Source organism: Mugil cephalus, chromosome 22 (genome assembly GCF_022458985.1).
Source record: "Mugil cephalus isolate CIBA_MC_2020 chromosome 22, CIBA_Mcephalus_1.1, whole genome shotgun sequence".
Lineage (NCBI taxonomy): Eukaryota > Metazoa > Chordata > Actinopteri > Mugiliformes > Mugilidae > Mugil > Mugil cephalus.
The window spans coordinates 13,000,041-13,013,397 of record NC_061791.1 but is presented as its reverse complement, the minus strand read 5'-3'; the positions used below and the strand labels follow the sequence as shown (position 1 = coordinate 13,013,397).

At 43.4% G+C, this 13,357-nt stretch overlaps 1 protein-coding gene across 3 annotated transcripts in view; it reads left to right on the top strand.

Annotated features, from left to right (window-relative positions):
• LOC125000082 (chemokine-like protein TAFA-5) overlaps positions 1-13,357 on the top strand; it is a 149,127-nt gene that overhangs the window by 80,066 nt on the left and 55,704 nt on the right. For all 3 annotated transcript variants that reach the window (XM_047575439.1, XM_047575438.1, XM_047575440.1), the window contains exon 2: positions 1,928-2,077. In XM_047575439.1, coding sequence (XP_047431395.1) covers positions 1,928-2,077 — 150 coding nt within the window. The remainder of the gene's footprint in view (positions 1-1,927; positions 2,078-13,357) is intronic.

Genomic DNA, 13,357 nt, shown 5'->3' with positions numbered 1-13,357 from the left:
AGAGAAAGTGTGTCTGGTGGGTGTTGTTGGGGGTTCTTGATCTTTCTAGATCTTTCTAGATACATACAATAGATGCATGATCTGAGTTATTTCCACTCTCAGTATCTTTTACAACAGCATCTTAAGTATGAGTATGGCTTGGCCAGGAAAGGTAGGTTATTTAAGTGCAGCCGATTCTTCATTCTGTTTATTACTGACGCCATTGATGTCAGCTATGCTCACATGGACGCTGGTATTCAGCGAAATCCAGACCATCAGTGGCATTGAGAGGGTGGTGTTCATACACCAAAGAAAGCGGGTGGAATGAATATATCCTCTCAAACTATTTTGTCCACTCTGCAGAAAGAATGTATTTATTCCAGAAGCGTTAAAAATGAACATGGGTTTTTAGCGCTGCTGAAAAGGCCTTGGTCAACTTCTTAATAGATTCAGCGCCGCGAATAAACTTGGTGAAAAGTTCTCCTTCTGTTTCTGTTACATTTTCAGAACATTCTTTGCTCCACATCTGAAAGAACCACATGCAGTGTGTCAAAAATGTTTTATTCTGATTGATGCTTCGCCGCGTGGTAACGTATACGTCTTACTGCTATATTTAGCACCTGTGTGAAGCGGCGGAAACTCTAAACAGAATTATGTAAATCCGGCTGCAGAGATATTGTCCGTGTAAATCTGCGCGACAGAAGCAATACTCGAAAAAATAATTTGGTCTCCTTGTGCACGAGGCGTGGCGGTGAGGAACACGTTCGGGCTGTATGTCGGTCTGCTGCAATGGCAGATTAAAAACATTATAACGAGCTGAGTGGAATGCAATGCGGCCGTTTTCTCCGTCTGCGATCACGGCCGCCACAGGTGCCCGTGTGCGGATGAATCCTGATAGATCCCCATTACCCCGGGTGTGACCCCTCGCTGCTCAGTTCATTAAGCTAGCCACCCAAGTGTTCGGGACTGAAGTCCAGATTTAATCACAACTTCCATCCTCTTGCCAATCACAATTAGCTCACGATAAGCCTCTCCAGGATGGCACCCGAGGGCCCCCCCCCCCCCCCCCCCCCACGCAGACAAAGGTTAATTTGCGAGCAGCAAGGGCCCAGCCACGAGGCCGAAGGTCACCTGATTGAATACATGGAAGGATGTGTGTGTGTATGTGTGTGTGTGTAAGACAGTGGGGCTTGGCAGCAATTACAAAGTTCATCAGTATTCATGCGCTTCATCCATGGGTAATGGGTACATTACCTTCAAAGAGGTGCTCTGATTGGATGTGGCCCTTAATGGGGAAACAGCTCGTGGGTAGTCTTTTAGGTAGGCGAAGTTTAGAAGTCATTTCTTCACCATTGTCTTTAAAAGTGTCTTCGCGCATCTTCACACAGCCTCTTTGATCTGCTCCGGAGCACAGCAGTGTTCCTCCGTTGGCTCCGAGCTGTCTGGGGCGAGGAATCTCAGCCCTGTCAGACCTTAAGAACTCATGCAACATACTGTAAAAGTGGAAAATCGTTTCCTCAATGTATATCTAACGTGGTTAAAGGCAGGCATTTCAAAGCGGTCTACAAAACAAAAAAATGGGACTACTTGTTATTTTTTTTGCGCCCAGCGTTTCACATCTCTGGTTCAAGATCTGCAGAAATGTTGAACTCATAAGCAATAAAACGCAACTTTACGCCAACAGATTTTATGTGCAAAGTTTTGCCATGGATAAATGCACGCACAAACACAACGCGGGCACTCGCAACATTCCCAATTTGCCAACATTAGCCCCGTGCACTGCCAGTCGAGCTACAAAGGCTTTGGAAAAAAGGAAAAAATACCAGAGCTACACCGCCCAACATGTCACAGAATACCAATTTAGCAGAAGAGACAGGCTAGTTTATTTTGCTCTGTTTATGATTTCATCTCTCTGACCTCGCGTCCTGTGGTGCAATGTCGTTTCCAGGCCAGCTGGCAGCGGGGACGTGTGAGATTGTGACGCTGGACAGGGACAGCAGCCAACCACGGCGGACCATCGCCAGGCAGACGGCCCGCTGCGCCTGTAAGAAGGGCCAGATCGCCGGAACTACAAGAGCCAGACCCGCCTGCGTGGACGGTAAGATGGAGGAGATGCGGGTTTAGCTTGCTGTCTTTTTTTTTTTTTTTTTTGTGAAAATGGCTCGAAACATGTTTTTTTTCCCGGGGCATGCTTGACTTTTGCGTCGGACCGTGTTGCCCTTCGAGCACGGGCAGAAAATTTAATGTAAAATTGAACAAAGCCAAAGTGGAGACTGCATCCTGCTCGAGGGGGCAGCTGGAGACTGGCTGTTTCTTTCTTATTCTTCTTTTTTCTTTTCTTTTTTTTTTTTTTTAGTTAGGCTTTAAGGTGGATAAACGTACAGTGTGGAGCAAAGTGGATCACAAGCGTGTCTCTATGTTAGTAAGACCTGCACCAAATCTGTTTACAGCTGAATCGTTCCAAAGAGCAGCTCCGGGGGGTTTCTAAATCCCCCACCAACATATGGGCTTATATTTCATGGAATACTGACACTATTTGTGTGTTTTCCAGCGCAGTTAGAGTGCTTCATTAATGTTGTCTTTTATGAAGAGCGTAAACATTTAGTTGAATGAGAAAAAAAAAAGCGACAATAAGCTAAAAGCAACTGTTTTGATGACCGGTTATGCAAGACAACAAAAGTCTCTCTTTCAAGCCTCTGATGTGAGTGTTTGCTTGAATTCTGAGTCTTACACGGACAAATGGAGCAATTTGAAATCATCACCCTGGGCTCTGGCAAACAGTGATAGATGCTATTTCACTTTTTTCCCGTCATTTTTAGGGGCGAAGTTATGCAAAAAATCACCAAAAAGAAAAACCACATTACTTGCCACTGATTTGCAGCTGAAGGCATGGTAATTATAATTCTGACCAACATTTTCTAAATAAATTGGGGGGATGAAAAAAAAAGAAGAGTAGATGATCTAGTTAATCAGTCATGCGAAAAACTAAGCACAGAGAAACGTTGTAGGGGGTTTGAGGCACGCGGCGCATGTAACTAAAACCCTGCAAATGGGAAAAAAAAAAAAAAAAGATCCATGAAAAAGTAGCCAAGAATTTCAGCAGTCCCCTGACAGACATTGGTGGACAAGTATGCAAAACATGTCATTTCTGCAAACGGAGGGTAATGCCTGCTTCTGAGCCAGGCAAGAACTTACTTTTCCACAGAAAAATGTAATTAATGTTCATGCGTTTGTCTGACAAGTGATTAAAAATATCATTTCTCTTGTGCATGTGACCACTGTCATCTGCAGGCACTTTCTTAAAAAGGATCAAACGTTCGCTTCTCCAAAAAAATTAATGCAAATTTCCAGCTAAGTAGAAATTAATTACTGACGTTAAGGTTTTCTTACTTGGATATAACATGCGTTCTCCAGTATATAAGTCTACTTTTCCAGTATGAAATGTAATTATCCCCACTTCAAGAACGTCATATCTCCAAAATGCCAGTTTTTCATGATCTAGTGAAAACTTAAATTGTTTATTTCAAAATTTCCACATCAAGGTTGTTTATAGCGGAGACAAAGAAGCTCATTAGCTGTTGCCATGGCGCCCTCACATACGTCTATTTAATGAGGCGAAGCTTCGTCTTCTTGAGTCCTCTCTCTCTAATAAACCACTCCGGCTCGGTGACAGCTCAAAGAATTTTAAGAAAGTCTTATGAAGACGAAGAACACATCTCCGCCTGACGTCTTCATCCTGCTCCCTCTCAAGAGTGCCTGTCACTGCCTCTCATGAGTCTGTCTCTCCCGTGATGTGGCCTCTACCCTCGGAGGGAGGGGAGGTCGCGCGCTCAGGTGAAGGCAGAATAAACGACTCTATTATCAAGGAAGACCTGCGGTGAACTGCAGCTCCCAACATCTTGTTTTGCCTCTTATTCAACTGTGGCTTCACAGTCGTGGCTCTGATTGGAGGGGCCGGGTATCCTCAGCGCGCTGTGTGACTGTTTTTACCTGCTGGTCGTATGAGGCAAAAGCTTCGCACTTCGTTTAGCCGGCGGTTTGTGTGGCGGGGAGTGCCGAGCGTCATCTGACCTTTCCCCCCTCAAAATCATATTCCTCCTGCGATCAAAGCGCACTGTTGCACTCCTGTGATGTAAAATCTGATCTTGTTGTAATGAGCCACCTCTGCTGTGGAGTCTCCGCTGTCCCCGCTCCTTTTGCCAGTGAGTAAGTGTTATGCTTATTTCATGAATCCACAATAACTAGATAAAATCAGAAGGTACTTTTTCACAATGGGCACTGTGGCATTTTGCGTAGGCCGACATTTTGAAGAGAGCTTAAGCTTATCAGCTCGCTTGAAGAGACCAGGTGGATGCCAGCCCCAAACCCCTACTGATCCACAGAAAAAAAAATACAGACTGAAAACATGTACATATGCTGTATGATATATAGTATATACATATGCAATAAGTACAGTGTATCATTACCCTACATTACATAATTTTTTTTTTCTTTTTAATAACAACACTTTTTACAAAAAATAAACTAAATTAGATTTTTTATTTACATTTTTTATGGATAATTAATAATAAATAAACACACACACAATAATATTTTTCAGAATATGCAATAATTATTTTGGCACATTGTAATACAGTGTTTAAAAAGTATATACAAAAATTATATACAAAATATACAAAAATTTCCCCAAAAATCGCTTGAAGACGCCTCTTACTGAACCAAAGAAATGTTTAAAAATTAAAAGAAAACACATGTGCGTATATAGGATAGATGTACAATACAGATTTAATAATGAATAGGGCACATTCTAATAATGCTCCGATATCGTTCTGAGAATACACAGTATTTCATTAAAAATTACAAAAATATTAGTGGTAAAAATTCAAAAATATACAAGCTTAGATTTTCTATTTAAGAAACGATATAGATAATTAATACATACAATCATAATTTTCTGCATCTGCCATTATTATTTTGGCACATTTCGATACAGTGTTTAGAATATATATAAAAAAGTTTACAAAAAAAATCAAAAAAATTGCTTGAGGTCGCCACCTACTGAACCAAGAAAGCAAGAAATTTGTTAAAATAAAAAGAAAACATATATATACAATACATATTTAATAATGAATGGAGCACATTGTAATATTGTTCTGAAATACTTTCCAGACACACGGATACACAGAATTTTATTAAAAATTACAAAAATATTATTTATAATTTTTTTTTTTTTACAAAAAATACAAAATTAGGATTTTTGTAAAAATTAATAATCATTGGATTAATAGGGCACATTGTAATAGATCTCACAAGTACTCCCCCAGCATACACAACCTTTAAAAAAATGTTCAAAAGGTGAACTAAATCCCAATTTTGAATTCATAATAATCAATAACTATTTTAATTTGTGATATTTTTTCTGCTATCTATAAGGAGCTAAACGTCTCTTTTTTTTGTACTGGTCCTACCTGTGCTGATATTGCCGGGTTATTCCTGAGTGTTCCTTTTAGCTTTTATTAATAGCTCACTGACACAGAATTAAATTAGAGACTACACAGTAGATCATACGACTATACTGCAGGCAATAAGGGCTGTGTTCTGCTCAAGGTTTCTTCCTTTTAAAAGGGACTTTTTCCCTGTCACCGTGGCCTTCCTCTGGGGGTTTCTTGAGACGATTTAGAATGTTATTGGTGCCACATTGAATTGAATTAAACTGAATTGAAAACTACTATCTGTCTGTAGCCTGCTGTAGGCGGGTTTAGTTCTCATCAGAATTTGAGTCAATATCATAGAGCGGAGTCCCAGCTGAAGGCGGCAGATAGGGAAACAACCATCAGGAATGTAGATGCAGGTGGGAATGAGGCAGATGGAGGCAGGTGGAGGCTTGAGTTGCACCTGGATGAGTTGGAGGACTGCATGACTCAGGACTGACTGGCTCAGATAACACGGGCAAGCAGGTCGTTGGATGGGAGGAGTGGTGCGGAAGTTATCACTCGAGTGGAGCAGGAATTGTTCACATTAACCATCAAGGATATAGACCAAATGTGAGAACAGATCTTTCTTATTGAAATTGAGGCTTTGACAGAGTCTATCTTCTAAATGTATTCGGCAAACTTAATGTTGCAGAGATTTCACATCCAGAGCACATGCACCCGCATTCACATATGACACATGCGGCACATTCACATACAAGCACACGCTTTATTGCTACTCATGTTACCAAGACCCACAGCTTGATATTATTGTTATGCAAATCTGAGACACTGGTCTCAAATGCAATCTTATTTGTTTATTCACACTCGCACTCGGCTCACCCGGGGGACACAGAAAAAGAGGGGGGTTAGGAGGGAAGCGATGGTGGAGGGGGGGAAGAAAAGACGTCAAATGCCACAAATGGGATTTCAATCAGCTTAAACCTGCTCGAGTCCTTGAGCTCTGCTCTCAGTTGTAATGTGCCTTTACCTTGGCTGACACGACCGGTGTCCTTCATGCTTCAGGCTCCGTCCGCATCGGTCATCCCCGCGCACACGGCGTAATCCGTGCCTCCATCAACGGCCTGCCGCCGCTTCCAGGACTGCCCCTGATAATGAAAACGGAGGGCGGCGGCACCCGAGGAGTCCTTCTCTTGGCATTGCGCATTTTGCGTCTACCAGTTTCGTGTTTGTTTATTGCTCTGAGGAGGTGAAAATGGGGGATAAGCCGTCAACATGATAAGGTTGCTGTTGCGTCGTCGTCTCACGCGCGAATCCATAAGGGGACGCGCTTGGAAAAGAGAAAAGAAAACCCTCCGCAATCGCATGTTGCATGAAACGCCGTCTGACCCCTTCTCTTAATCCATGTCTTATGTCCTCCTCTCCTCTTATGCTATGTGCTACTTACCATTCTCTGTCTCTTTGTCACACACAGTCTGACTCTTGTCGTGTCTCCTCTCTCTTCAATGGCTTTACCCGTCTGAGGCCTGCACCGCACCCTAGTGTTGCATAAGTATACCCTCCAGTATGTGCAATTTCATGCTCTTGAGCCTCCTGTGCTTGATGACTTGAAGAGATATATTGATTCTTATTAGGAGGGTGAGGGACCGAGCGACCGTTCGAGAGAAACAGAGTTGCCTGGTTGTGCCGCCTGCAGGGGTGACAGAGCTACAGGAGCAGCCAATACAACTCCCGAGACTTAGAGGAGCTTGTTGCGGGTCAGCGTAGCTGTGGCAGCTCAGCGGGGAGCCCGCGCCCCGAGGTGAACGTGTTTGTGTTCGGTCTCCTTCTTGCTTAGACGCTGACATTGTCTCACATCTGACCCATTTTGAGAGGCTCACGGGCGGATTAACATGCTCCTCGGATGCTCTTGTTTTTCGCGAGTTGGGGAGACTTCGGCGTGTTGATGTGCTTTTAAGTCAGACTGCACGAGGAACATGGACGCTGCAAACCGTGATGGCTCTCTCCGGTGTTTGTGCGACATCAAAGAACAAAATGAAGGGGAGCGATAGCAGGTGAATAATTTCAAACACATCCACATCAACCGTAAACATATGTTGACATTTTATATATGGTATTAGGCACTTTTGTGGGGATGATAAAACACTGTGAGGTTCGTGTTAGGGTCATACCTTTTTCAGAATGTATGATACATTGTGATTTTGTATTGTCTCTGATTTTCCAAGTTGTTTGTCCGTCTGGGCAGGGATCTCATGTGAAATAATCTTCGTTTATTACTGAAACCGTGGACCGTCCACATGTGTCTCATTGGGGTTCAGCAGAACCAAAAAGAATCTTCGACGGATGCTTGTTAGTGACAAACCTTTGCATATTTTGGCACCGTTAAGAAGCAGCATTAAAGTAATATTTCTGTCCACCCGGCGAAAGCCAGTCCAGCATTCTCTCTTTTATCTCTGTTTTGGTCTCCTCCTGCACGAAATACCTGATCGCTCATCACGTCGCCACGGCGGAGGTGAGATGTTTTGAAGAAGACCCTGTTAAACCCCCTTTTTATATGTAAAAAAAATAATCTTTTTCAATGCTGTTTCAGGTATTTCCATTTTTCATCTTCAGCAGCGACCTCCCTCAAAATAGCTTCTAATTTTTTGCGCATAGCTTCGCAGATTGATTAAACGTAAAAAAAAAATAAAATGGTCGAATATGCAGTATTCCTCGTGCTTTTTTCCCCCATTCGCCTTCAAGTCAGTTAATTATGTTCAGAACGTTCTTGATGCGATTGCTGATTAACCACCCAACAGTAAATGTAATAATTACAATTTATACACTGTGTATAATACGACACCGTTTTTTCCCCTGCACAATGGCTGCATTTACAGCAGCAGCAGCGAATTAGTTTTTAAATTGTGCTGCAGCTACTTATTGTTTAAGTCCTTCTTCCGCCGTTGCTACCAAAAATACAGCAACTTGCATTGTCATTTCTCCAGGGCTGCACTGTGAAGAATAGGGATGACTCTCACTAGATGCGCATCCCTGGGTAGCTTGCATATGAGGCATTGTTCCAGTCAATCAGGCAGTGATAGAGACAACAGTATGCGTCAGGCCCAGTCTCTGGGCTATTAGACAGTACCAGAGCTCCAATCATACTGCATCAGCCCGCTGGTTTGATTTGATCCTGCGAGGAAAGGAGGGGGCCGCGGCCTGTTGGGAAAACATGTCATGTCATCTCTGGTAGCCAGTTAGCTACCACGGCGCTGTCCGGGGGGAACCGAGACTGAAAAAGACGGTCCAGTGGTGAATCTGTAATGTCACCTCTTCTTTATATTTCCCCCCTTTTCCTCACCCTTTCAGTTTCACGTACACACACACACGTGTGGCACGGACTGAAGACGGATGGCCAGGGAGTGCAGCCTTGTCAAAGCGAACGGAGTGGAGGGGGGGAGCAAGAGAGGGCAGGCAGATGGGGGCCGTAGGTGGGGCAATTCTCCTTGGGTGTGCTGGCTCGGAGGCCTCTAAGCTGGAGCGAAAACACAAATCACACGGTGCTTTTTATACACCAATCACACCCTGGGCAGACTGCACCACCTCCCTGTTTCTCTTTTGCGTCCGGTTTTATTTCCTCATTCACGCTGATTTACAAAACCCATTTTCCATTGCAGAAACCTCCCATTCATCATTCAGTGTTGCTAAAAAAACTAAAAACAAATCCAATCTCGGATAAGGACAACATAACAACGCGTATATCAAATATATGAAATCTACTGCTCCTTATTGTGCTGCCAAAAACCTTTCTTTCACTCTGTTTTCTCAACAAAAAAGCATCAAAAAAGAAAAAAGCATCCAAGTAGTACGTTTTTCATCCCGCATTTGGTCTGTTGTATATTGAGCGACTTGTATTATATGCGGTGTAAATCCATTGTAGAGCATCGATCAGCAACTTACGGCTTGTAATTCTGGGGAACGCATTCACCGAGCACCTCAGTTCAACTGAACTGACAAAAGAAAAAACAAGAAAAAAAAAAAAACATATGGTGGAAATAAGAAAACACACAAATGATCGAAGCCGACTGGCTTTAGGGTTTTAGTGAAGGCATGAATGCATCTGCTGCTGACAGTTTCATTCGCTGCACTGACGGGACCCTTTGACAATAAACATTTCTGCGCCGGGTTCCACAAAATCTATTTTATACATTTCCTTTGTGAATAGAATCAGAGAATGAAGTCTTAGAAACGAGTGGGAGAAAATCTTGCCGGGCCTCCAGACAGCTATACATGAAGATTTAATTTCTAGACTTTAGATTTTTAATCGAAACTTTCGAAAGAGCTGAGGTTTTGATGCATTCTATAAAAAGCCGAAGTGTTTCTCTTGTTTTTTTTTTTTCCTTTCGGAAAACTCGACAGGCCGCCCAGCCAGTCTGTTTCATTTCCAACCGATTTGTGCTACACAACAGATCCAAGTTTTCCAGAATCTATTGAGCCTGTTTGCGTCGAGTCTGATGAAGAAAGTAAACTTCTCCATCCCATCAGTTCTTTTAATTGTCATTACCTCGACCCAGTCCTCCGGTGATGGTGGGAAATGCGGGTCTTTTCAAAGATGCGGCTCTTTTGGCTCGACTTCCTCTGAAGAGCCGGCTCTTCTGGCTCTCAAACGACTCCCAAATGACTCTTCATTTAGTTTCACTCACAGGCTTCTATTTTATCCTAATTTCATGATTATGAATGGTTTTCTATTACTACTGTGGTTACAATTGTTACAATTTAAAAAACTACAACAACAACAATCCAAACAATGGATTAGAAGTCCAGTTTTATAAGTTGCCAGTTTAACACAATGGTACGATCCTAGTCTGTTCTCGCGTGTAATTGGCCGCACTGGGTGCCCTTCTCAATAAAGTCCTGCCTCTGACTGCACGGATTCGCAAGAGCCTATGAAGCTTTGGCTCCTCCCTGACAGGAACCGGCTCCTCTCACTCGCTGGAAAGAGTCGTGTCCCTTAGAGCCGGCTCGTTTTCGAACAGCACATCACTACAGTCCTCCACCTGAGCTACCTCTGGATCCACTGATTCTAGCAACAGCTGTTTTATTTGCAAATTACATCCTCAACCTGAAAGCATCTCTGGTCATAGCCAAGTCTCTCATTTGAACCAAAGTATAATACCTCAATTGTAAAAGCGACTCCAAGCTTCAACATCTCCTCCATGGGTTTCTTTATCTCCGGCCTATAAGGGGTAATAAATAATAGATAGTAGAAAGACATCACCAGGAGACATGAGAATGTTTTATCTACTCCACGCTTTCTCCTTGCATCTCGATTTTATTTTTGTGCTGCTGTTCTAAATTGCCTCTCCATAACGGGGGGCGAGACGTTTTGTACTTGTTTTGTACAAAATAAATTTTAAATCTACGATGAAAATGTCATTCACTCATTCATTTCTCAAATCCGTTTCATCAGATACTGTTGATATTTAGGTCTTTAGCTCATTTCCGGTGCAGACGTTTAACTTTGGCACGTTGAACGGTAATTATGGCAGGTATTTACTAAGCCTACTGAGTTACTGAGAAGTATTTCTGCAATTTCTGCTATTTTGTTTTGGTGCTGCAGGAGCTCTGACAGGCTGAGAAAATAGCATTCACACCTCAGACATTACTGAGGCAACCTGCTTCAAATGTCAAGGCATCGGTTTTAGAGAGAATGTTAAGGAGGGAGTCCCAAATGAGCATCATCTCTATTTTTTTTTTTTTTTTTTTTTAAAAAAACACTTTTTTCCTTATTATTTTTTTTGGAAGGCACTCAGAATTTTTTGGAAAATATTACTTGGGAGCTCTCCCTCCAGAGTGACTTGCTATCAAAGCAGCTTCGTCGTTGAGTTTACAAGCACACCGAACTGAACTGGTTTGTGTTTTTTTTTTGCAGCTTGTGGAGCGGGAAAAAAAAATAATACAGAGAAAAGCTTTTGTTTTCTCCCGCAGGGCCAGAAAGAAATCTGACAGGCTGCAAGCATTAGCATAAAAATAATGTATATAAGTGTTGCGCTCTGGCTTTCATTCATGTGGCAGAGTTACAGTAAATTTTCTATCCATTAACCTTGCGTCACGTCGCTCCGTAGCCTTCTCCCCTGCTGGAATCCTTCGACGAGGCGAATCCATTTGTCACTGCTGCTTAAAAATTGCTTTTTCTTTTTTTATTATTTCTCATTAAATGATGACTTGCAAATGCACGAATAAAAATGCACATATAATAGATATAAGCCACGTGTATTCGCTGGAGCATATTTTGAATTTAAAAAACAAACTTTATTGGTTTGCTTAAGCTACATGCGTCTTGGCCTTTGGCGCCACGGCTGAGTAACCGAGAATTTCATCACGTCTCCCTCCGATGCCCCTGATCATTTCTGCTAAAACAGATTGACTGCCATACCTTTTTTTTTTTTCTTCCCAGATGATGGATGTTAACTCGGCCGAACGTGAATAAGTAGTCCAATGGATGTGTGTGTGTGTGTGTGTGCGCAGGAGTAATTCCACATGCATACATTGACTGTAAATATTTAATATCCCAGATGATATAGCTCACACAGATGCCATAATGCATCCAGGCGAGACGCTCCGTCCTCCGTTAATGAAGCCGCATTATCCACGTATACCTTCTGCCTGGAACACCCCCCTCCCCATCACCACCACCACCACCACTGCACTCTGCGTTCATAAATCTGCAGGCGCAATGTGATGAAGTGGGCCCAGGTGTTCCAAGGTTCTGAGATGTTGATAACGTCAAGGGGGTTATTGATGCCCTATTGTTGTGCGTCTTGCTCTCTGTGTTTTATTATAATTAATCCGGCTCGAATGAGAAAGAGGCCACTGAAGTTCTCTCGGTAAGAGCTTCACGAGTGCATGTGAATATGATGAAAAGGTTTCGACGTGCAACACGTTCTCAGTGCTGTTCTTTTCACTCTGACGCTGGAATCAGATGTAATCCAGGCAAAAGTGAGTCACCAGCGAGGTTTTTGTTCTCGACTTGTTGTCGATTCAATGCCAAATCCTTCAGCCGTACTAAGTGTTCATGGAGAGGGATGCTGGCCTCCGTGGTTTGCCTCCGCGCGCTGTGTGTCTGACTTTCAAATGAGCCATCAGGCTCTTGTGTTGCATCACGGAACTCTTTTATGTAGCGGGATTCTTAGACGAGCCGGTCCAACCCGGCATCCCGACCTTGTAAATCTGCTACTGTACGTCCCGGCTTTCACTGTCACTAACTCCTAGCTCGTCTCTTACATCCTCCTAGAATGTGAGACGACTTATGTTAGAAGCAGCAAACTATCCGTTACTGTACGCTTACTCTAAAAGCGCGCAGGTCAAATACGTCGGCAGGTTCCAGCCATGTGCTCTTTCTCATTACGCCCTCACCTGTGACACCTCCCCCGTCAGCAGTCGAGGGGTGGCGAGGACACCAGTGCCGCCTCTCAGCCTTCCACGCACCGCGGCGTACCTTCCTAAACGTCCATCCTCTGCGTCTCCCACAAGTGTGCTCACGGGCACCGTCGTGGTTGATGGCCCGTGCTTTCACAATCTCGCCGGTCTAATTGGGAGAGAAAAGTCCCCGCCGCTGTGAACGCGTGTCCAAGGGGCTATGTCTGTTCTCAAGCCTACGGGCTATGAACAATTAATAAATAATTACTGCTTCTACAGAGTCCCTCGGGGGCCCAGGGCACAGTTTAGAGCAGGAGGAGGGTGTCAATGAGTCTGTAGTCTCAACCACTGCTGTGACTTAATAATTAAAGATCGCTTTGCTAATTTGGCCGCGTGTGGTAAGTCTCTGAAAAGCACTGACTGGTGTCCAGCACAGTGTTTAAGTCATGTGTGTTTAAAAAGACAAATCATCCCAAAATCGGACGTACATGCTCTAACTTCGGCCTTCGGCTCTGTCTGTCAGTCTGCACCGAACGTTCCAGAACTTT